At 42.0% G+C, this 24,707-nt stretch overlaps 3 protein-coding genes across 3 annotated transcripts in view; 1 reads left to right on the plus strand and 2 right to left on the minus strand.

Annotated features, from left to right (window-relative positions):
* The first annotated feature begins 65 nt into the window (after positions 1 to 65).
* Positions 66 to 10,110, plus strand: cdk10 (cyclin-dependent kinase 10). The gene is made up of 15 exons (XM_047596734.1): positions 66 to 227; positions 1,452 to 1,672; positions 2,669 to 2,966; positions 3,903 to 3,975; positions 4,065 to 4,136; positions 4,247 to 4,349; positions 5,343 to 5,424; positions 5,754 to 5,821; positions 6,852 to 6,904; positions 7,138 to 7,207; positions 7,378 to 7,437; positions 8,264 to 8,387; positions 9,000 to 9,139; positions 9,470 to 9,522; positions 9,611 to 10,110. The coding sequence occupies exons 3-15, from the start codon at positions 2,877 to 2,879 to the stop codon at positions 9,703 to 9,705; spliced, it is 1,083 nt and encodes a 360-aa protein (XP_047452690.1). The 5' UTR covers positions 66 to 227; positions 1,452 to 1,672; positions 2,669 to 2,876; the 3' UTR covers positions 9,706 to 10,110.
* A 572-nt stretch (positions 10,111 to 10,682) lies between these two features.
* Positions 10,683 to 20,644, minus strand: vps4a (vacuolar protein sorting 4 homolog A). The gene is made up of 11 exons (XM_047596732.1): positions 20,455 to 20,644; positions 19,340 to 19,451; positions 19,117 to 19,261; positions 18,979 to 19,040; positions 17,802 to 17,921; positions 17,497 to 17,653; positions 17,075 to 17,223; positions 16,896 to 16,977; positions 15,011 to 15,230; positions 13,114 to 13,254; positions 10,683 to 12,170 (listed from the first exon to the last, which is right to left on the minus strand). Exons 1-11 carry the CDS (start codon positions 20,473 to 20,475, stop codon positions 12,069 to 12,071), a joined length of 1,311 nt encoding a protein of 436 aa, XP_047452688.1. The 5' UTR covers positions 20,476 to 20,644; the 3' UTR covers positions 10,683 to 12,068.
* A 690-nt stretch (positions 20,645 to 21,334) lies between these two features.
* Positions 21,335 to 24,707, minus strand: part of sntb2 (syntrophin, beta 2) — a 29,692-nt gene continuing 26,319 nt past the window's right edge. Inside the window, exons 6-7 of the mRNA XM_047596725.1 lie at positions 24,171 to 24,361; positions 21,335 to 23,221 (exon numbers count right to left, since the gene is read on the minus strand). Coding sequence (XP_047452681.1) covers positions 23,129 to 23,221; positions 24,171 to 24,361 — 284 coding nt within the window. The 3' untranslated portion in view covers positions 21,335 to 23,128. The remainder of the gene's footprint in view (positions 23,222 to 24,170; positions 24,362 to 24,707) is intronic.

Here is a 24,707-nt window from a genome sequence, read left to right on the forward strand (position 1 = left end):
GGCGTTTTTAAATCCAGGATCACTTTCTCCCGCGAGCGTCAGGATTAGTGTCTGTCACCCACACAGAGGGAACGAGGGCGAGAGACAAAGACGAGCAAAGCCTCACACAAACAATGCAGAGTGCGGACGGATCCCATGTGTCCTGCAGCGTGGACTGAGCGGCGTCCTGCACGGGGACATGAACCGAGACTAAATGGGGGCTGGAGCGAGCCAGAAGGAAGATTCAGGTAAGAGCGACGTCAACCATCATCTTAGTAGAAAGCTCTAAAAATAAATGAACTTCAGGAACTAATCGATACCAACAGACTGTGGTTTCTGCTGAAGGCGCTGAAGGTTCACAGCTTTGGGAATCTGTAACGCGCAGTAGTGAGACGTCCCGACCCCTAAAACACCTTGTTTTTTATTATTGAGGATTATTGTGAAAACCTAGTGACTCCTAATCAGGATTAGCTGCACCCCAGGAGTTGGTTTGGAGTCTCTCCCAGGGTTTTAAAAAGTCTCAAATTTGATCAGCCCAGTTTAAGGCCTTAAAGCGTCTGAAATAGGAGCATATTTTCTAGATTTGTAGGTCTTCGTGTGCAGTGTGACGCCCTCTGGCCTCGGTTCATCATGTTTCTGGTTCTCATTAGTGGAGCCCACCCCAGAGACGTCCTGAGTTCACATTCAAATCACAGTAAATTTTAGTATTTTGAAAGTAATTCTGGGTCTGTGTCTCATGTCGGTCTTAAATTTAACCCGTAATGATCTTAAAAAAGTCTTAAATTGAACCTGTTCAAACCTGCTCTCAGATGGAACTGATTAAATGTGAATAACATTTAATAAAAACACATCAAATGAAGCTTTTAAGGTAAATCTTATGTTCTCTACTCCAGAAATGATTCGTCTGCAGGAAACTTTTATTTTAAACGTTCAGTGTTTGTTGTTGTTGTTGTTGTGGTTTGTTCAGTCTTTGACACAGGAGACACGTTTACTCACAGGCTTCTTCTTCTTCTTCTTCTTGGTTTTTTCGGCAGCTTTGACACTATCCAACCCATCACACTATTAATAATTACCTAGAATCCTTCTCCCTCTGCGAGCTCTCATATGATGCAGACTCAACCCTAACACTCTTAAGAAATTAGCACAATCCAATTTAAAATGTGCTGTTCTATCAAATGCATCGAAGCACAAACACAATCGTCTTCTATTCTATCTCTGTGAGGACGTCCCATTGACATGATGCAGCCATAACCATAACCTCAAACCAGGTCTCAGCCTCCTCAGACCCGGCGTCCTCATACGGGGACGTTAGGTTTTAGGTTTGTGGCAGCTTCTTCTGCTTCGTTTCAGACCTGTTGTCCTCATAAGTGGACGTTTTAGTCCGCCCTCTAGTGGCAGCAAAGGGTCAACACACACACGTGGATTTTAATAGACGATAGATGTGTTTAATCTTTCCCTAACTCCGCCCTCAGAGAGTCCCGTCCCGTCGCAGTCCAACACCGAGTCTGATTCGACCGACTCGTCCCCGCGTCCTCCCGCCATCCTCGTCACGGCTCCGTCGCAGGACGACATCCACGCCACGCCGTCCAACATGACCCTGGCCGACGCCGTCAAAGAGCGGAGGCCGTCCTCCGCGCCCTTCGTCGTGGGGAGGAAACTGCCGACCAGACGGTGACGCAGAATGTCCCACCAGGTACAACGAGAGACTCCTGAACCAGATATGTCCACTTAGAAATACGTCAGTCGGTCCTTAAACCATTTCCACTTTATGTGAATAAAAATGTGAAGCGTCATTTATTTGTTTGCCTCACTTCTGTGTATTTCTGCTCACTTTCTCAGTAGTTTTTTGTCAGTTTGCCTCCATTTTGTATAATTTTTACAGTGTCTTTTGACTCCTTGTGGTTGTATTGTGTCTCCTTCCAGCACTTTACCTCATTTTGTGGTAGTTTGTGTATCTTTTGTACCATATATGGGCCTGTTTCCGTCTGTTTTTGTCTCTTTGTGGTAGTTTTGTCGTAGTAGTAGTAGTTGTCATGAACTGTTTGCTCCATAAAACTTCATCCCAACATCCTGGAGTCCAAGTTTACTATTTATAACTATTTACATTTTATTAAACCTGATTAAAAATGTGAAGTTTCAGGTAATGTAGGAGACAGAAAACCACCAACACGTCACCAGATCTGAGAGCCTCCATCAAGAGAAGGATTTCTAGTTGATTTGATTTCTACGTGACTCATCAATCAATGGATCAGTGCTCTAGTTTCTACTAATAGTTTCAGGAATTCCTTACAGCTGAAGATGTGTCTTACACACTGTGGCTGTTACGTTAGAAAACATTCACTAGTGTCCCTAATAAACTGGCAGCGTAGTTTTATTCCTGGGCTGTGATTCTGCAGCAGGACCACTAAAAAATATGGCTTTATAAAAAATAAAAAATAAAAATTCAGTGTGGAAAAAATCCAAAAATGCAGTCCTACTCCCATCATTATTGAAGCCCAAATAAAATAATATAATTATATCATGTTATTATTATATTCTGTTCTATGTGATGAAGCTACTGGACACTGAAGTTCACACGGGACCAATAACTGTTATTACTTAATTATTACTTTTAATTATAGCTTATGTTCAAATTTTGTATTATTTTTTCCTTTAAGAAAACTTTAATACATATTTATTTTTATTACAGGTTTTAACTAAAGACTCGACGTGGACAACAAAAACCATCCACCGTGTCTTTTACGCCTCAGACTCCGGGAAAGTTTTTTGTTGTCCTCGCGGCCCAAAACAAACAAAAATGGCGGCGCCCGCTGGAACAAACTGCAGCTCGTCGAGTTGAAGTCGTAGCGAGTGATTATCGTCTCTTCTGAGCCCAATAAACCGTATTTAATGACAGAATGGACGCAGTCGGAGAGGACGAACCGGACCCCATAAAGCTCAAGTCCATCAAGGATAATAAAACGTTCACAGTCCCACAAAGCGACAGGGTAAGAGACGCGAACAAGTGACACCAAATTCCATTCACGATCCCTGTAATTTCAGAAAACTCTCCTCATCAGCGACGTTACTTTAAACATGGAACACGATTAAATGATATTTCATAAAACTTAGCAGCCTGGTTATAAATTCGGCATATATTTGAAATAGTTTAAGTTAAATCTTAATAGAGAAATTTCTCTGAATGGCCGAGTTTTCTTGAGTCAGTCTTCGATTCCTCATGTCGTAAAACTTAAAATAAGTCAATATTAAGTTGATAAGCGCTATAAAATATAAACAGTGCACGTGCATAAAAGCTGAAATCAAACAGGTGGTATTTTTTTGTGCCCAGTGGTTAAAATAACTGATTTTTAAATGGAGTTTGGTCTGTTTTCCATCTCAGACTAACTTCCCCCCCTGTTCCTTTTATGTGCACATTCATTCATTGCAATTGATTAATTAATTAGAGTGTGAATTACTTCACCTTCAAGCTGAATTCCATTTAGGTAATGGGAAGTTCCACCTAAGAGACAAATCTCACTATAAGTTTCATTTAATTAATGTAGTAAATCAATTACTTGGAGCTTTATTAAATATTCACGTTTTCAGAGAAAACAACATGTTTTTAAGCTTGTTTTAAGAAATGTTCTTTTACTAAAACAAAATATTTAAAGCATTTAAATTACATATTACAAACTAACAGGTATATTAAATGAACATGTTTGCCTTCAGATGTTTTGTTTGACCATCAGACCAAAACCTTTGGGACAATCAGAGCCTGTTTTTAATCATTAGAAAATAAAATGTATAGAAATGTCGATAACTTAAAGCACTTATATACGATGTTCCACCGTTTCCTGTCATATTTTGGATGATTTGATTGTTCAGCTTTGGATCTGACTTTTTTTTTTTTTTTTTTTTTAATCTGTGTTGTGACTGTTTTTCAGTTTGGGAGCTGCAGAAGCGTCAGAGAGTTTGAAAAACTCAACCGAATAGGAGAAGGAACATATGGCATTGTGTGTGAGTAGCTACTGCAGAGAACGTTCACATCAGTTTGAACCATGAAACGTGTTAAACCAGTAAATAATCTGATCCCTCTCTGGATGTAGACCGAGCCCGTGACACCAAGTCAGACGAGATCGTGGCGCTGAAGAAGGTCCGGATGGACAAAGAGAAAGATGGTGGGACTTTAACTTGAGTTTAAATCAACATATTTTGGGGGGGAATCAGAGAAGTGTTCAGAGTTTCTGTAGTTTTGTTTTTTTTTGTAAAACCTCCATCTCTCCGTCAGGGATCCCCATCAGCAGCCTCAGAGAGATCACGCTGCTGCTGAGGCTGAGACATCCCAACATCGTGGAGCTGAAGGAGGTGGTTGTTGGCAGCCAGCTGGAGAGGTACCGACCCCCTTACACCGCTAACAAATCATAGTCTGTATATAAACATGGACTCCACGTCTCCACTTCCTCTCATTGGTCAAACTGATGCTATTTTCTGGGGTTAGAGTCTGATCAACATTATATTAAATATTATTATATTCACTACCTAAAATGACTGAAACCAAAATATTTGACGTGTATGTTATCGTTTTAGTTTGGCCCAAGTCCCGCCCACTAACATGGAGGGGGTGGAGCTTATTACCTACGCTGCAGCCTCCAGCCACCAGGGGGAGCTCTACTAGCTTTAGCTTCACTAGCTTTGGCTTCACTAGATTCATCACTGTGAATAATTCTAGTAAAAAACTCATGAGTTGGTTTAAATTATCTGAAACCAAAATATTTGACGTGTATGTTATTGTTTTAGTTTGGCCCAAGCCCCGCCCACTAACATGGAGGAGGCGGAGCTTATGACCTACACTGCAGCCTCCAGCCACCAGAGGGAGCTCTACTAGCTTTAGCTTCACTGTAGAGGAGCAGTTCCAGCGTCCATCTTTATTTACAGTCTATGCAACAAACACACAAAGCAGAGGCTGCCTCATTTGTTTTGGAGCTCAGTTATAAACAGCTAATTCAAAAAGTGGTCAAAGGGGTGAAGCCACACCCTTAATCGTGCAGAGCTTTAAGCCTTAATAAACGTCCTGAACTGTTAACGTGAAGTTTTAGGAGTCAGCCTCTAGTGGACGTTAGAGGAACTGCAGTTTCTGACTCGGAGCTCTGGTTAAAATCTCATTAAGTCAACAAGTCTTTCATTCTCAGATTTGCTGGTGCAAACTTTTCCAGAATTTGCCAATATCTGAGAATCACCAGGAATATGTTAGATTCAGGAAGTCTGGTATTTTAGATAGATGATAGACAGACAACGAGCTCCTTATCCATCCATCCATCCATCCATCCATCCATCCATCCATCCATCCATCTAGTGTGTTTCTGTTTTTTGTGTCTCCCGTTCAGCCTGTTTCTGGTGATGAGTTACTGTGAACAGGATCTGGCCAGTCTGCTGGAAAACATGCAGACTCCGTTCTCTGAGGCTCAGGTAGGACCCAAAAAAAAAAAAACACTCCTCACGTGTCTCAAACAGACGTTCCAGCTCTGAGCTGCAGCAGAGACATAAGTACTGATGGTAAATTAGAGAGGAACACGGAGTTTGTTTATCCTGCCTGAATGTGCCACATAAAGCCCAGACTGAGTGTGTGATATCTGAATCACAGGATGTACCAGGTGAAACTAATCCCGTGTGAATCGGGCTTATGTCATTTGAAGTGAACAGACGGTCCCTGAATGAATGTATTCTAACATCACACAGTTCACTAAAGGTTCTGGTGTTCGGCTTTAGTCTCTAAGTGTTTTTTTTTCCTGGTGCAGGTGAAATGCATCGTCCTTCAGCTGCTCAGAGGTTTGGAGTATCTCCACCACAACTTCATCATTCACAGGTTTCTCTCAGACATTTTACTCTGCAGGAACCAACAAACTGAATAATCATCTCATGATTGAGACGTTTGATAATATCTGATTTAATTTGATTATTTTATCATTAGGAATATTATTAAAACTCTGGCATCCCTGAAAGTTTGGAGCGAACTGATTCTAAAAAAGGTTTAAATTGAACTGGTTTCTGAACCAATGTCCTGCAGATCTGTTGCTGCGTCCATTTATACTCAGAAAGTCGTAAAATTTCTCACTACGCCACCACCAAGATGGCCGCCCCGTGTGGAAACAGTAACTAGAAGCTCCTGTAATATTCTGTTTCTTAGCTCGTCTGATTAGTTTTTGTTGCATTAAATGAGTCGTACGGACAATATTTTTCCACATTAACAGGTTGAAATCCTGATACTTTGTAGTTTAAGTTTTTCATGTGTTATATGGGAACAACAAGCTCATGTCGCACTAACAACAGCTGAAAACAATAATCTGGTAAAACCAGAACAGAGACAATCACCATCGTTGTAAACTGGTATTAATATTATTTTAGTTTTATACAATTAAAACTTTTGAATCTTTTTATAAATTTCTGCCTCGTGTCGTCTTTTAGATTCATCACCGTGAATAATTCTAGTAAAAAACTCATGAGTTGGATCAAATTATCTGTTCATTTACAACGTGTGGAACTAAAATAGTCCAAATTTAGTTTAACATTATAGTAATAATATTAGTTAATATCAAGTAAAAAAAAAAAAATCACTTTGCACTTAAAAAATGGGAATATTGAACACAGCAAGTTTCCATCAAGTTATTATTGAGACAAGACGAGAGCTTTGGTGGAGGCGGCCATCTTGTTTTCTGACTTCTGGGTTAAATGGAGCCGATTTTCTAATCGATTGTTTTAGATCAATGAAGATGGAAAACATGGAGGAAACAGATTCCAGACGCACACTAGCTGTGTTTGATCTACAGTTTCTCAAATGAAGCTTTTAAATGTTTGAGTTGATGTTTGACTCATTGTCCTCCTCCATGTCTTATCAGGGACCTGAAGGTGTCCAATCTGCTGATGACGGACAAAGGCTGCGTGAAGATCGGTGAGTCGTCTCCACAACACGAACCCTGATCTGGTCTCTAGAGTCCAGGTCTGAACCCTGATCTGGTCTCAGTCCTGGTCCCATTAAAGACCAATTACTTAACAGGGCTCATCCTCCTCATCCCTCCTCATCTTTCTTTCCTCCTTATTTATGTGTTTTATTCTGTTTATATTTTAATAATGTTAATTTTTCATATTATTATTCATTTATTTCTATGTTTTTCTTCCTTGCAGCTGACTTTGGTTTGGCCCGGATGTACGGTATCCCCCAGCAGCCCATGACCCCCAGAGTGGTCACACTGTGGTGGGTGTATGAACCGTGTTGTGTTGTGTTGTGTTGTGTTGTGTTGTGTTGTGTTGTGTGCTGCAGATAAACCTTGTGTGGCTGTACTTGTGCAGCCTCAGTGGAAACTCTTCCTTGTGATTAATCCGCTGGCTGTAAATCCGTCATTAATCACCTGTGTCCCGGTGCAGGTACCGAGCTCCAGAGCTCCTCCTAGGGACCAAGAGCCAGACGACAGCTCTGGACATGTGGTGAGAAAACACACAAGACGCCCGCTGTTAAAAACTCAACACGTTTTAGAAAGAAAAAATAATAATAATTGAGGATTTTTAGCATTTAATCAGCTGCTTTTTAAGTAACAGATGCTCGAATAAAAAACCTCCTGCGATGAATCCTCCATAATTTATGTTTTCATCTTCTGGTCTCGACACTAATGCACAGAAAGACAAATTAAAACGGTTTATATACACATATAGTAGTAATAGAGTCAAATCTGGGCCAAAATTTTCATTAATTAAAAAAAAAAAAAATTAAAAGATTTAAGCTCAAAGTTTGATCCTGAACTTGAAAATATGGAAAATACAACATAATTCTAAAAAAACAAGTTTATTTTAGTTTACAGACAATTTTAATTCATTTCTGTTTTTTTTTTTTAAATAAATTTACTTAGTTTCACATTTAAATATTTGAATATTTCAGTTTTTGTGCATTTTTCAGTTGCAGATTTTATTTTCATATTCACTATTCTACTATTTATTTATTTATTTATTTATTTTTTACAGCTTTAAGATCGATTATTTTTGGCTTAGTTTTGTTGTGCAGACGTCTGAGGACCTTCCTCAGCGACGCTGCCTTCAGGAAACCTGATTATTATGAGATACATGAGTCAAACACTCATCGTATTCAAGTCTGGAGCTTTCAGTTTCAAAATCTCGTTTTCAAGTTAAATAAGTAAAACTTTCTGACCTGGATTTGGCTTCATAAAAATATTAAAAAGCATTAGAAGCATGAGTAAATACCCAGTAGACGGTACCGTACCAGATGAGCCGTAACAAACCCTGGATGCTTCCTCTGCAGGGCGGTCGGCTGCATCCTGGCCGAGCTGTTGGCTCATAAACCTCTGCTGCCTGGAACCTCAGAGATCCAACAGGTGGATCTGATCGTGCAGCTGCTGGGGACGCCCAACGAAAACATCTGGCCGGTGAGACTCCGCCCAAATGATGGTGGTCCTGATTATAGCATCAGATCCATCAGTGAAAACACAACAGTATCAGGGCCACAGTCTAATATTTCACTGGAACAGGATCAATGTGGACTCATCAGACCTTTATGACCTTCCTCCATGTCTCCAGAGTTTCTGCTCCCTAGCAGACTGAAGCCTTTTTTCCCCAGTTAGCCTCACTGATTAGTAGGGATGCACCGATTGTGAAATTCTGTGACGATACCGATGTTTAAAATAATAATTTGGCCGATGCTGATATTTTCTTTTTTATCACACACTATGAACTGTTGTTAAGTCTTTAACGTCTTCATTCAGGGTTTGTCTCTTGCTTTACGTTTTGCTTTGGCTTCGTCTGCAGACAGTTCTTCTTTCTTTCCTGCAGGTGTTTGTACAGAGTGAGTCAAACTGATCAGCATATAAGTATAAATGACTCTGTTTTTGTAAAAATCCTCCTAGAAATATGGCACATGACTTGCAAATTGCATGAATCTTTCTCAGAGAAGTTCCACCACTCGTCTGACATCTTGTTTCTTGTTCTCTTCGTCCTTTTCGTCGTCTTGTTAATGATTCCCGGTCGCATGTGTGTTGCAGGGCTTCTCTCAACTTCCCCTCATCGGTCAGTACAGCCTGAGGAAGCAGCCCTACAACAACCTGAAGAATAAATTCACCTGGTTGTCTGACGCCGGCCACAGACTCCTCAACCTGCTCTTCATGTACAACCCTCAGCGCAGGTACGAGCTCTCGGTCATCCAGACGCATCGTAATAAAGACGAAACCAACAACAAGCTGAAACGAGGACAGACGGACATGGACAGTTTCTTAAAGATGAAGCTGTAGTTGTAAAGGACTGATGGGGTTTTACTGTGTTTCTAAAATGATCCGATCAGTATCAGGCTTCAGTGAAGTCTGATCTTTAATAGATGTTGCCAAAATAATCATTAAACGAGGAAGAAGGAATCTGCAGGGGACCAACTCTAGGACATTTAGGACCAGATCTGGACGTCCCTAATGTTTTCATTCATTCGTTCATTCATGAGGTTCTGTGTCTCCTGATCCTTCAGGGCGACGGCTAAGGACAGTCTGGAGAGTTCCTACTTCAAAGAGAAACCTCTGCGTGAGTCCACAGACGTCCGACATGTGTCCGTCTCCGTCTCCGTCCTCTCAGATCCGTCTTTCACTCGTTCTTCCTTTTCCTTTTCCAGCCTGTGAACCGGAGCTGATGCCGACGTTCCCTCATCACCGCAACAAGCGAGCAGCTCCTCCGGCAGAAAGTCGATCCAAGAGGAGCAAAGTGTGACCGCGACCGAGAAGGAGACGGACGTCAAACAGATAAATCACAACGTCTGGTTGGACTGAAAGGACGAGACGAGAAAAGATTTATCATTAAAACATCTCATTATTACAAGGAAATATTCAAGAATTACAAACTTCTAGAAACTTGAGATAAAGATGGAGAATGATCCAGGTCTCCAGAGACGAGAAGACGAAGACGTGAGACTCACCTCGTATTATCGCCGTCGTCCATCACGATTAAAAGTCGATTAAAGCTGCTGAGGAATCAGGATTAAACACTTTAACTATCTGGATAAACGAGACTTTTCTGTCGGGTTTAATCCTCCAGCAGGAACGTGACTTTAACTTGTTCATGTTTAAGGACAATTAAATGTTAATTTTTTCATAAATTAATGGAACATTATCAGAACCTGCTGTTTTTATTTTATGCAGAAACTTTAAAGCTAAAATAAAAACAGTCATTGAGAATATTTCCCAGAATCTTTAAACTATTCCTTCCAGATTTGAACAGAATAAAGCACAGGCTCCATCTTTCATTTGAAATGTCAGTTTTTATTAATTCGGGTTAAATTAGTAGTAATGGTTGAAGGTCCCGGCCGCGGGGACAAATAATACTGAGAGGTCAGAGTCTGTTATTACCTCCAACAATACGTCAAATGAATCTAATGAGGCTGCGTCAGGGAACAACAACGACACCCGGCAGCATCATCGGAGCCCGAGTCGCACTTCAAGTGTCAACGATGAGTTAGTTACAAGACAAATAAATAGAAATAAAGTTGTGTTGAACCATTAGAGCCGGTTTGAAACCAGGAGAGATGTGCTTGACTGAGGTGAAGAAAGTCACTGGGTTTGTTCGCGTCTCGTATTAATCTGACGACGGTGACGTTTCCTCGTCCTGTTATTTATTTATTTCTGATTCCTTCCAGCTTTTCATTTTATTTCATCGACACAACATGAATCAGCAAATCAGTGGCGACACCATTTCGAAGTTTTGAAAAATATCTGACAGTTTATTTGTAAATTCATCAGTTAAATGAGAAAATAAATAAATAATCAGATCAACTGGTGATGAAAACAAACGACGGTTAAATTTCACTTCAACTCAACGACGGATCAGAGATTTAGAGAGAATTAGCTCTGAATTATTTTTCATATAATAAAACGTCTCCAGATTCAAACTAAATGTCAGGTCACTTTAACATCAGAGCATTAAACTAAAATCTACTAAAATCAGTTCGTCATGGACTGAAAACACTTTCAGTCAAAGTTTAGATTTAACGCTTTAAATGTTTTGAGTCTTAACCTCCTGCAACAGAAAAAATATCTTAAAATCAAGTGTTTTTAAATAACTAACAACTTAAAATAACTTAAATAAGAAAAGAAGTTTATCTTCACTACATTTATTTTCAGTCGATGGTTAAATTCCAGCTAAAGCTCAACATCAGACCGTTTTTAAGGAGACTCCCATTTATTTATTATTATTATTATGCATTAGTCTCTGTACAGAGACTTTAATTAGTGAGTATTAACTTTAAACTGCCTCAGAAAACATTAAAAAAAAACACTTTGCAGAGTTCAGGTTTAACTCATTAAACGTTTAATTTGCTTCTGAAACCCAAAGACTGACACAGAAGAAGAAGATTTAAATGAGCTTTAACTGCAGCTCTGAACGTTTCCTGCTCGGTGACGTTTCAGTCAAGCACATCTCTAATAATTTAACTCTTAAATTAAACAATAAATCAACGGAGCTCTCCACGTTTGAACGTTAACATTAAGACACAGACACAAGTTTTAATAAAAACACTTGATGCATTCACACACTCGCATGCCTGGCAGGAGGACTAATAACAGCTTCACTTGGTTTTCGTTTCTTCTTCATGTCTCGTCCTTCGTTTTCGATCCGAAGCAAAAAAAAAAAGTGCACGACGGCGGCGGCGGCAGAACGTTCGGTCCTTCAGTCCCAAAAATAAAATGAAATGAAAACGGAATCGGCTCAGAGGGATGAACGTGTCCAAACGCAGCGAGGACGATGAAGAGTTGTCGTAGTGAATAAATACGCTGAGGAGGAGGAGGAGGAGGGAAACGACGTGGGATCTATGGTCCAGCTACTAAATCACACGGAGGTTTTTCTGCTGCAGCATTTGCTCAGTGTCCTCGCTGAGGATTCAAAACGCCTCCAGGTTTAAATCCACGGGAGGCAGTGAAACAAGTGCTGAGCCCAGAGATGAGAAGCCTTAGAAGGTTGATACAGCGGTGAGAGGAGGAGGAAGGAAGGAAGGAAGGAGGAAGGAGGAGGGAGTGCTGTTACCGGGGGCAGTTTGATGGACCGGACCGAGTCAGATGGTCTCTGACGTGGAGCTCCGTCTCTCAGCCCTCCATCCCAAAGTCCTCTGTGAACTTCTTTACCTTCAGGAGGTCCTCGGTGTTGACCGTGGGACGGGTGGTGGACAGAGAGCGCAGCATGTCCGACTGAAGACACACAGGAAAACATTCATTAATGTTATTATTATTATTATTCACCAGCCGAGATTAGTGAGTCATTTTCGAACTTTAGGGATAATTATCGGTTTTCTAAAGACGGTTGTACGTTAATCATCTTTTATTTGTGTCTGATTGGCCTTTTGTCGAGTCCAGACTTCCTGTTTTATTGCTGCTACATTGGATGAACAAAAACCTGTAGCATCGCGGTTAGCATCAAAACGTCAGACTAGAACTACAGACCGTATATAAATATGGACGCCGCGTCTCCACTTCCACGGGATCAGGGGGCGGAGCCGCAATATCGATGCCCCGCCCACACTTCCTCTAGACTCACACGCGTTTCCGTTTAATTTATGGATTATACACTGAACTTATTTTTAAAAATTATTTTTTACGGGGCCTCTTTATGGAGCGGTTGGCATGGCAACTGGTTGTCGCCATTACGCTGCATCCTGTCTCTAAAGCGTCAAAAATAACAAAATAAAACAAATCTATAAAATTGTCACTTAAACATTCATCGACATTATATTAACTAGCTAAAATGACAGAAACAATCCTTGAAAAAATAATGATTTGACGTGTATTTTAGTGTTTCAGTTTGACGCTAAAACACTTGACATGTACTTCCGCCTCCAGTCACCAGGGGGAGCTCTACTTGCTTTGACTTCACTAAGTTCCCTCCCACTCTTCTAATCCTCCCTCAAAACTCATCTACTCAAAATCTGATCCACTGTCATTTTTTTTTTATCTTATCTTCTACACATTCATGTGTTTTTGTGCTGTTCTTATTGCTTGTTTTTAATGTTCTGTGTCTAGAACAAATAGGAAACAGCGACATATAAAGATCACCAACACCTCTTTGGTGGCGTATTTCTCTACTGAACAGATTTAATGTTAAAAACTTTAGCTTTTCTCATTAAAACCGTCTCACCATGCAGACGATGGGCTCCAGTAGTTTATCACTGGGAACTTCCATCCAGGTCATCTCTATGGCCGCGGGGTCTCCGGGGGAACACGGAGTCAGGAGGTCGTCCACCATCACCTGGTTGTTGCTTCGGGACGGACCGCGAACCTGCGGGAGAAAAATATAATCAATAAATAAATAATCTACTGGGAAAGTTCAGTTCTGCCTATTCTGTCATATGACGGTTCAATAAAGGTTATTCAAACAAGATGGCCGACACAGAGAATTTTAATCTGAAGCTGAAACTGTTCTACGACTATTTTATGGTAAAAAAAAAAAAATCTCAATCGCCAGTTCATTAGGTACAACTGTGACAATACATGACTCTGTAGTTTATGAATTATAAATGTTTGACTTCCTGTAACAATATCAACAAAAATACAGACGTTGATTATGTCGAGAACGTTTAGAACGTCTGGTACACTGAGAATGTCGCATACGTAGAGAACATTTAATACGTCTGGGTACATCGAGAACGTCAAGAACATTGTGTATGTTGAGCACGGCGGGTTCGTTGAGTAGGCTGAGTACATCATGTAAGTTGCGTATGTTGAGTATGTCTAGAACGTCTAATGTCGAGTACGTCGAGAACTTTTGAGTCTACAATGTTAAGTCAAGAACGTCAAGTACGCAGAGAACATTGTGAACGTCAAGTATGTCGGGTACGTTGGGTACATCGAGAAATGTTGACTACGTCAAAAATGTTGAGTACATCGGGTTTGTCGAGAACGTTGTGTACAGTGAGAACATCTATTACGTCAGGTTTGTCAAGAACATCGGGTACATGGAGTTCATCAAGAACACTGCGTTTGTTGAGAATGCCGGGTTCGTCGTGTACGTCAGGAACATTGCGTACGTCAAGAAACGTTGAGTACGTCAAAAATGTTGCGTACGTCGAGTTTGTCTCTTGCGTCAGGAACGTCGCTGCCAAGTACGTTGGGTACATCGAGAACTTTGAGTCTAGAACGTCGCCTACGTAGAGTTTGCTGACAACGTTGCGTACGTCAATTATGTCGGGTACATCAACTTCGTGGAGAACGTCACATACATCGAGAACGCTGCGTACATCTGTTTAGTCTGGTACGGCGAGAACGTCTAGTACGTCGGGTATGTGGAGAATGTCAGGTACACTGAGAACACTGCATACGTAGAGAACATCTAATACGTCTGGGTACATCGAGAATGTCAAGAACATTGTGTACGTTGAGCACGGCGGGTTCGTTGAGTAGGCTAGTACATCATGTAAGTTGCGTACGTTGGGGTATGTCTAGAACGTCTAATGTCGAGTACGTGGAGAACTTTTGAGTCTACAACGTTAAGTCAAGAACATCAGGTACGCAGAGAACATTGTGAACGTCAAGTATGTCGAGTACATTGGGTACATCGGGTTTGTCAAGAACGTTGGGTTCGTCGAGAAACGTTGAGTACGTTAAAAATGTTGAGTACGTCGAGTTTGTCTCGTGCGTCAGGAACGTCGCTGCCAAGTACGTTGGGAACATCGAGAACTTTGAGTCTAGAACGTAGCGTACGTAGAGTTTGCTGACAACGTTGCGTACGTCAATTATGTCGGTTACATCAACTTCGTGGAGAACCTCACTTACATCGAGAACACTGCGTAAAACATCTATTTAGTCTGGTACGGCGAGAACATCTAAAATGACGAGTACGTCGGGGAAGTCGAGAACATTGAGTCTAGAACGTTGTGTACGTTGCACATTTATTGTGAGATGGTAAATTGTCATCGTGTGGGTTGTTTTTGTTTTTGATCATGTGCGATAAGTTCCTCGTCGGTTCTGTTACTGAAATGTTAAAATAAATAAAGAGATAAAAGAACCGCTGCATGCGCTGGATTAGCTCCTCCCACCTTCTTGAAGTGCGTTGCTGATTGGACCTTCCGGACCGGCTGCATCAGGGCGTCTCTGACGATGATGCTGATGTCGGCGCCGGAGTAGCCGTCGGTTTTGTGGGCGAGTTGTCGCAGGTCGGGTTCACTCAGGCTGTGCGGCGTATTTCCCAGGTGAAGCCGGAACATCTGAGCTCGGGCCGGTTCCTCGGGCAGAGGGATGTAGATACGCTTCTCAAACCTGACACCAGAACCAGAACCAGAACCTTAATGTAGATACGCTTCTCAAACCTGACACCAGAACCACAACCAGAACCAGAACTTCAATGTAGAGACGCTTCTCAAACCTGACACCAGAACCAGAACCAGAACCAGAACTTTAATCAGAGGCTTCATCAACGTGAACATGAGACTCAGTTCACTTCCTGGTTTAGTTTGAAGGAATCAGTCTGAGATCCTCCCTCACCCCCTTCCTTCATTCTCTCCTTCCTTCCTCCCCCACCCATCTCTTTTCTTCCTTCTTCCATCCTTCTCTCCTTCCTTCTTTCCTTCCTTCCTTTCCCACCCATCTCTTTTCTTCCTTCCTTCCTTCCTTCTCTCCTTCCTTCTTTCCTTCCTTCCTTCCTTTCTTCCTTCTTTCCTTCCTTCTTTCCTTCCTTCCTTCCTTTCTTCCTTCTTTCCTTCCTTCCTTTCTCTCCCCTCTCCTTCCTTCTTTCCTTCCTTCCTCCCCCACCCATCTCTTTTCTTCCTTCTTCCATCCTTCTCTCCTTCCTTCTTTCCTTCCTTCCTTTCCCACCCATCTCTTTTCTTCCTTCCTTCCTTCCTTCCTTCCTTCCTTCCTTCCTTCCTTCCTTCCTTCCTTCTCTCCTTCCTTATTTCATTCCTTCCTTTCTTTCTCTCCCCTCTCCTTCCTTCCTTCTTTTCTCTCCCATCTCCTTCCTTCCTTTCTCTCCCTTTTCCTTCCTTCCTTTCTTCCTTCTTTCATTCCTTCCTTTCTTTCTCTTCCCTCTCCTTCCTTCCTTCCTTCCTTCCTTCCTCACCCCTCTCCTTCATTCTCTCCTTCCTTCCTTTCTCTCCCTTTTCCTTCCTTCCTTTCTTCCTTCTTTCATTCATTCCTTCCTTTCTCTCCCCTCTTCCTTCCTTCCTTCCTCCCCCACCCATCTCCTTCCTTCCTTCCTTCCTTCCTTCCTCCCCCACCCATCTCCTTCCTTCCTTCCTCTCCCTTTTCCTTCCTTCCTTTCTTCCTTCCTTCTTTCCTTCCTCCCCGCCCATCTCCTTCCTTCCTTCTTTCATTCCTTCCTTCCTCCTCCACCCATCTCCTTCCTTCTTTCCTCTCCCTTTTCCTTCCTTCCTTCCTTCCTTCCCCACCCGTCTCCTTCCTTCCTTCCCTCTTCCTTCCTTCCTTCCTTCCTCCCCCACCCATCTCCTTCCTTCCTTCCTCTCCCTTTTCCTTCCTTCCTTCCTCCCCCACCCATCTCCTTCCTTCCTTCCTTCCTTCCTTCCTCCCCCACCCATCTCCTTCCTTCCTTCCTCTCCCTTTTCCTTCCTTCCTTTCTTCCTTCCTTCTTTCCTTCCTCCCCGCCCATCTCCTTCCTTCCTTCTTTCATTCCTTCCTTCCTCCTCCACCCATCTCCTTCCTTCTTTCCTCTCCCTTTTCCTTCCTTCCTTCCTTCCTTCCCCACCCGTCTCCTTCCTTCCTTCCCTCTTCCTTCCTTCCTTCCTTCCTCCCCCACCCATCTCCTTCCTTCCTTCCTCTCCCTTTTCCTTCCTTCCTTCCTCCCCCGCCCATCTCCTCCTAAGCAGCTTTTTTTTTTTTCAGGTTCCTTCTCTTCAGAGTCCAGTTCTTCTTTTCTACCCACAGATTATTTAAATAAGCGTGAACCAGGTTAGTGCTGTGACCTCTGACCTCCTGCGGATGGCGGCGTCCAGCACCCAGGGGATGTTAGTGGCTCCCAGCACCAAAATACCATCGTTGTTGTTTCCCACACCTACAAACAAACACAATAACAGAGAGACTGAGTCCGCCTGGCGTTCCTAATGAAGTGGCAGCGCAGACTGTGTCGTAGCGTCCTCGCGGGTCGATACCTTGCATCTGGACCAGGAACTCGGTCTTGATGCGTCGGGCGGCTTCGCTCTCGTTCTCGTTCCTGGAGCCGCACAGAGAATCCACCTCGTCGATGAAGATGATCGAAGGTTTGTGTTGACGAGCCAAGTCGAACAAGTTCTTCACCAGCCTGAGACACACAAAGTGGTACGATATTATCAATGAGAAACACGCGTTAGCTCATTCAGAATCACGTGGACAGACTCTAAAGGACCAGAAAATGTAATAAAACACAATAGGAAAAGAGTTTGATGTCAATTGTGTTTGGATTTGATGAAATATTGAGACATAAGAACTGGTTTGTGAGGTTGAAGAGCTTAAACTCATATTCTCACATGTTTCTGAACTACTAGAAACCTTTTTCTTCTATGAGCAAACAGCCACGTCCGAGGCAGAAACTCACTTCTCACTCTCTCCCAGCCACTTGGACATGAGGTCTGAGGACGACACGGAGAAGAAGGTGGAGTTGTTGGCCTCGGTGGCCACGGCCTTGGCCAGGTAGGACTTCCCCGTCCCCGGAGGTCCGAACAGCAGGATGCCTCTCCAGGGAGTCCGCTTACCTGGGAGCCAGAGGAGAAGAAGCGTCAGTTATGATTCCCAAGTTTAGCCGGTTCCTAAACGACGTTTAAACGAGGTAAACGAGGTAAACGAGGTAAATGAGGTAAACGAGGTAAACGAGGTAAACGAAGTAAACGAGGTAAACAGAACCTGTGAAGAGGTGCGGGAACTTAATGGGCAGGATGACGGCTTCTTTCAGAGCCTCCTTAGCTCCTTCCAGTCCAGCCACATCGTTCCACCTCACGTTGGGCTTCTCCATTACGATGGCACCTAGAAACACAGACACATCAGAAGGACACGTCAGCAGCTAACGAAGCCTCATTATGTCACCGTTATTAACCACTCAGAGAGCAAGCTTTAAAAAACTTAGGCAGAAACTTAAGCCAGAAATAAATTTCTTAATACGGAAACAAACTTAAGTTGCTCAACCCTTTACAGGACTCTCCTTAAAATACTTGGAAATTCTAAAATTGTTGAGTGTTACCATAGGACTCTTGAATAATCCTCGCTCAAAATGTTGAGCTGTCAGGACTTTTCTGCACGGTCTCCGAGTTTAAGTCTCTGTTGGAGTCACTCAAGCGACGTAGACATAGACGTCGTATCCTGCGCCAGTAGAGTCACTTCTACTTGTACCTCATCAGTCTGTCTCACTCTGTAACATCTCTGCGCTGTGTCTTCTTTAAAAGTCCGGTTCATTTTTGTTTCTACTTCCTGCTTCACTTTCAATAATGGGGACTGAAACTTTTGCTGAAATTTAACCAAAGGTGAGTCGTGCAAATGTCTGAAACCTCCAAACCTCCTCGGTTAAACTAGGAAACACACCAGAACCAAGACGACCAATGGTCCAACAACTTGGGATGGGCATCGAGACCCGGTTCTAACCAGTCCAGTTCATGGATATTATCAGCGTTCATGCTTATCGATTCCCCTTAATGACACTTTTCATTCTGAGTCTTTATTCTGAACGAAAGAAGAATCTTTACATCGAAGCACGTCATTCACAAGGAAGATTCAATGTGCAGAGACTGAAATGGTCCAAAGTTTGGCTTCACTTCACCTGAAGGGACAGTAACAGCGCAGCCTGCATCTAAGACAGCACCGTTTCAAGCAAGGACGACAACATCACCAACACCATGAAGCATTTGATGACAACACATGTCATAAAGGACCCAGAGAGACACGTGTTCAATAATCTCTAGTCAACGAGTCTCAGCAGATCAGAGCCAGTGAGGATCCAGGGACCAGTTTATTTATCTCTTACCTCTTCTTTAGAAACTCAATTAAATGTCCAGTTCTACTTTCCCCCGAGGTGTCAAAGCCAACTCACCCATGAGTTGCTCCTGCAGCTTCTTCTTCTCTGGGTTTTCACCTTCACTGTCGCTGTCGCTCCTGAAAACACATGGAGAATGAAATGAGACGAACGTCTGAGCTGGAGACTCGTCATCAGCTGCAGAGCGTAACGTACTTGTCATTGCTCTGCGCCTCCTTGACGGGCTTCTTGCCCTGCTTGTCTTTATTCTTCAGATAGTCCTTGAGCTTCTCCGCTCGGTCCAGGTACTGCATGCACTTTGCTCGTATGCTCTCCTTCGCCTTGTCGCTGTGGGCCTCATCTGGAAGGAGCAAAAACAAGCGGTCAGCATGAATGGAACATGGCGAGGAGCTGGAGAAGCTCAGGATGGAGCGCTCACATTTGATGGCGTGCAGGAAGTACTCCACGGCATGCTGGTACAGGCGCAAGGCCTCCTCGTAGTTCTTCGCCTTGTCCTCCTCTGTGGCTTTGGTGACGAGATCAATCGCTTTCTGCAGCAGATACAGAGAAAAGGACAAATATTAGAAGAATAAATGAAGACACGTGTTACTCATCCTCAACCGTGTCGAAACCAGATGTTCAGACAAAACCAAGAAAGAAGATCAGAGATGTTTATTCTGTGCTATGTCTTAAAATGTGTGTTAGCAGGGGCCAGCTAACAGAGAGACAGAGGCTTAGCCTTAGGTAGCTACCCACAGGCTAATTAATATTACCACCACTGTGTGATGTAGTCAGCGAACACACTGACATTACATGTATATGATGTAAAATATCTAATTAGCTGCCTTGTTAGCACAGTTAGCAGGCTTCAGTTAAACAGCAAACCCTTATTTTTTTTACTGAGAGAATATCACATACTTGTAATGGGTTAAAATACACAGAAGGTTTTTTAAATATTTTTGAAAATTATTTACTGTATCCACTGTATTTTTTTGTGTTTTTGTGTTTTTTTTTGTTGTGTTTTTATTGCTTGCTCTTCAGGATTTATTTCAAGAATCATTTCTTGTCACTATGTGTGTATATGACAACGTTTTGGTTTATTATCTCGTGGCTAAAGTGTTGAATGCAAGATAAACATAAACACTGTAGAATAAAATAAACTAAAATAAAAATAAATAAATAAATAGAGCTGTACAGATATATGCAGAAGTAAGTCAGCATGGCGGGTGGAGCGTGTTTGTTTTCTGACCATGTAGCAGAGCTCATAGATATAAATACTTATTTATTAATCATATGAATATAAATAATATTCTGGTAAATGTGGTTATTGTTCAGTTAACACAATATGCTTTTAACCGAATATTAAAATATGTCTCTATGGATTGTAGACATGCATTTAGAACATTTATATTTTTTCTAGATTATTCAAACACCATTATTATTTCACTTTGCTAAAATATAACCAGAAATACGCTTTAAATAATAATACAGCCTTACAAGAGAAGCCAACGTTACAGCATGCTAACGTTAGCCACCTAGCTACCAGTATCTTACCTGTAGTGTTGACGTTGTCATTTCATCTCAGTTTTTTTCTATCCGACAAAACTTCTATAACCTCGGGCTCTCCCCGAAAGGTGAGATCCAAACACCTATTTAGTGACGGGACCGGCCGCTCTGGACATGACAACACACAGCTGCGGCTAATGCGGCTAATGCTAATAATAAATAATACTGGTACCAACAAGGCAGCCGACACAAGCTTAACTTCCGGTTCAAATTAAAATACAACATTTCATTAAATTGTCATCCGCAGCAGATAAAAATGACTAAAGACACATATCCGACAATATAATGACGCGTAGGGATGAGATCATCACAAAGTCTACGAATTATGTTTGTTTTTGTACATTTTTTTCGATTGAAATAAACCCAACCCCTACTTTTAATATGTACACAGAAACGACAACTTCCGGTTGTAAGTAAAATTAGTAACTTGACCGACGAAGTGAATAACGGCAGCTTTTATTCATCGGACTGCAGCTACTGCCACCCAGCGGCCAATGGAGAAATAACTAGATATAATAATTATTATCATCATTATTGTTATTTTTATTATTATTATTGTTATTATAATGCTATATACTCTACCGTCATTGGACCACTCCAATATTTCTTTCTTTTTTTATTGAAATATATGCAGTTTAATGTCTCATTTTACTCTGAAATAAAAGCATCGACTCATTTTTTTTAACTAAATTTTTTACAATAAGCTTTACATTTTTATTAAATTTCTTAATTAGGTACGTGTGATGAATAAGTGCACAAATGTATGTATTTGCTATTGAAAAGCCTAAAAAAATATGGAAAAAGTAAACAGTTATGGATATAAAGAGCAAACAAATATATAAAAAAACACCAAAAGAAGTCAAGAATCTTTTGCCATTTACAGGTTTTATTGGTAGATATTTACATTTGAGATTACTACACTGCTATCATACATCGTATACTGTATCTTGGAAGAAAGTGTAAAATACTTTGCATATGACAGGTTTGTTGCTGCAGCACTTTGTCTCCGTGCCACTTCTCAGTTTGTTGATTGTGTTGGACGCGAGCTGCCACAGTGTTGAGGCGACCTTTGGTTCAGGAACCCCTCGTTTGAAGCGTTGCTTTGCATAGACAGGAGAAGGAGACGGAGGAGAGGTTTACATTCACCGGTTCTAAAAGGGTTTTTTTTCGAGGGGTTAGTGCATCGCAGACGGACGGCCTGGAAATAAAACCCCCTCCCCTGATGTTTGAGAGGAGGGAAACCTACTTTATTTCTTTTAAAAAAAACAAAAACGTTTCTTGAAACATTCACATCAAGGACGTAGAGTCCCCGAAGCCGAGGTCAGCGAGGAGGGAGGCTGTGTTCCTGATCCCAGGACAGACGGCTTGTCTTGTTTGGACACAGTGGTTCATTGTCTGAGGTCCAAAAGGACACAGAGGGGACAGAGGGGACGGGAGGGACGGGAGGGACGGGAGGGGGGGAGGGAGGGGGGAGGCTGACCAACTTCATTAACTCATTCCCCTCATGTTTAAGAGTTAAAGTGGTTCCTGTAACAATCACTTAACTGAACCTGCAGAGTTTTCACCTTCATCTCCATCAACATTTCATTCAGCTTCAGCTTCAGCTTCAGAGCTCGTTTCCTTTGAATGAGTCGCTTTCACTGGTTCAAAGAAGATTTTTGAAAACAGTTTAAAAAAATCCCAAAATAAAACGACTTCTATAGCTTTTATAACACTGAGTAGAGGAGGGGAGGGGGTGTTGGAGGTTATTAAAACACGCTCCCCGGCCACTTCATTAGGTTCACTAACAGTCCTGCTCTAAAGCTAGTCTAGCTTCAAATAACTTAGAGTTTGATTCAGTCTAGTTTAACAACCTCCATCCGTCATTTAAATCGGGAACGACTCACAGGTGTACCTAATAAAGTGGCCGGGGGGCACGTATCTATATCATGTGACCTTGTATGGAGCCCTTGGTCGTAGAAAAGTCTGGTCGGGTCTGATAGATTCACACTATGAGGAGAAATAATAATAATAAAAAAAATAAAGTTTCCACTATAAGAGTAAAACTATTGCTTGTGTCTGAAGCGTAACGTTCTCTTATTGTGTGAAGTTTAAAAAACAAAACAAAAAAACAGAGGACACATTATAAAGAGTGTCCAGGTGGTGGAAGAAGAAGAAGAAGAAGAAGAAGGAGAAGAAGAAGAAGAAGAAGCAGAAGGAGAAGAAGAAGAAGAAGAAGAAGAAGAGGAGGAAGAAGAAGAAGAAGAAGAAGAAGAAGGAGAAGAAGATGGAGAAGCAGAAGAAGCAGAAGAAGAAGAAGAAGAAGAAGAAGAAGAAGAAGGCACGGCTGGTGAGTCCTGTAGTTGTGGGGTAACGCGGCGTCTCGCTGTCGGGCCGAAGGGACACGAAAAAACCTCCGTCACAAACGTCCTCTCACACTTTAAAAGGCTGTAATGGAGCGATAGGCAGTAGAAACAGGGAGGGGGCGGGCGGGGGGGCGGGGGGGGCTGCAGGAGAAGGCACATCTTTGAGACAATCGATGCAAAAAAAAAAGAGGATAAAATGCCCAGGCTCCTGCAGCGCCGCCGCCTTCAACGTCTAACTTCAGCCGTGAAAGGAAAAAAACTGGAGAAAATGAGAAAACGTTTGAAAAGTAATAAAATCGTCGTGGGTTTGTTCTTCTTCACGTCAGGAGGCCCATGCGGGTGAGCTTGGCCGACAGGAAGGAGTGGAGGACGAACACCACCGGCTTCGGACCCGAGTGGAGGTCAAACACCTGCAGGACATAGGACAGGTTTTACCGTAATGCTGCTAATAACCTGCACCAAACTTTGATATTATTATATATTATATTCTGATCTACACAACCAGTCAGTGAGAAGGTGTGTTTAAACTTTAGTCAAGTAGTGTTATTGCCTTTTATTTTTTAAATAAAACTACCAAATATTTATTTGAACCTTTAACACATTTACTCTATTATATATTTTGTATTTAACTTTGCATTTTTCTTCTGTCTTGTCGCCCCAATAAAGTCTCATCATTTCTTATCCTAAAGACTTTAAAATAAATGTTTTTTTAAGTCTTCAAACATAAAATATTCAGAATTAGGGATCATTAGCGTTTTATCTGATACTTTAGAAACGGTGCCGGTGCTTAAAGAATGAAAACAAACAAACTTCGTCCAAAAACGCAGCCTTTTTATTTTGAGGCATTTTATGACGTGTTAGTTGAACAGAATATTAATTTAAAGACTAAGGAATAAATAAACCTATATTAAATAAATAATAAACCAGAGTCGTGGGGTCTGTCAGGCATCAGAGACGCTACATCTCTGGTCCTTTAATAAAATGCTAATGCTAATGCTTATGCTAATGCTAATGCTATGTGTGGTCAGATGTTGGATCTAATTCCAGGTGTTTCCTGACCCAGATCTGAGTGACTTTTCAGTCTGGTTAAAGTCTGGCCGGCTTAGATTGACAGGTCCATTTATCCCTTCACTAAAACATGTTGAAAAAATGTTAATGTGTATTTAAAGAAATTAATATCTTCTAAAATGTAAAAAAATATATGAAAATGTCTAATCAACCAAAGGCTTTGCGACCCCCTAGTGAATAAATGTTCTTCGCTCCTCACAGTCTCATTAACAGCTGATCCATGGTCACGTTAATTACATAAATTACATTTATCAATGATTTATTGATAAATTAATGAGTGATGTTCCTCACCATTTCTCTCTCCGGACCCCCAAAGTCCAGGTAGAGGTTGCGGACCCCGTCGTCGGCAGACATCTTGAGCTTCTCGTAGGGGTATCTGAAGAGCACGGCGCCCCCCGGAGGCTCGGCCGGCTCCCTCGTCACGGTGAAACCCTTCTCATAGTGCAGCGTCAGCCGGACGTCCTGTCTGTTCAACGTGCAGCCTGAAGGAGGAGGAGGAGGAGGAATATAAATACACTTTACGCCAAAAGTCTTCTCTCACCTGCCTTTACACGCACGTGAACCAAAGTGACATCATATTCTTAATCCACAGGCTTTAATGTGGCGTCTCCACCCTCTGCAGCTCCAACTCATTCTGGGAAGACTTTCCACAGGTTTAGGAGGGAGTTTATGGGGAGCAGGATGCACGGAGCATGGACTTGTCCAAAATGTCTTGGTGTTCTGAAGCGTTCATGGTTCCTTTGACTGGAACTAAGGGGCCAAGTCCAGCTCCTGGTCCAGTTCCTCCTGGGAACCTCCAGACCCAGACCGGTCCATGAGGTTTCAGAT

This window comes from Mugil cephalus, chromosome 10 (assembly GCF_022458985.1).
Source record: "Mugil cephalus isolate CIBA_MC_2020 chromosome 10, CIBA_Mcephalus_1.1, whole genome shotgun sequence".
Taxonomy (NCBI): Eukaryota; Metazoa; Chordata; class Actinopteri; order Mugiliformes; family Mugilidae; genus Mugil; species Mugil cephalus.

What these genes read in the sequence shown, in the direction of transcription:
- cdk10 (XM_047596734.1), top strand. Translation starts at nt 2,877, where the DNA reads ATGGACGCAGTCGGAGAGGACGAACCGGACCCCATAAAGCTCAAGTCC. An exon ending in CAGTCCCACAAAGCGACAGG is followed by an intron (nt 2,967 to 3,902) that starts GTAAGAGACGCG and finishes ACTGTTTTTCAG; the next exon opens with TTTGGGAGCTGCAGAAGCGT. An exon ending in GTTGGCAGCCAGCTGGAGAG is followed by an intron (nt 4,350 to 5,342) that starts GTACCGACCCCC and finishes TCTCCCGTTCAG; the next exon opens with CCTGTTTCTGGTGATGAGTT.
- vps4a (XM_047596732.1), bottom strand. Translation starts at nt 20,475, where the DNA reads ATGACAACGTCAACACTACAG. An exon ending in GCTGCAGGAGCAACTCATGG is followed by an intron (nt 17,922 to 18,978) that starts GTGAGTTGGCTT and finishes CTGTGTTTCTAG; the next exon opens with GTGCCATCGTAATGGAGAAG. An exon ending in CAGCAACGCACTTCAAGAAG is followed by an intron (nt 13,255 to 15,010) that starts GTGGGAGGAGCT and finishes TTTCTCCCGCAG; the next exon opens with GTTCGCGGTCCGTCCCGAAG.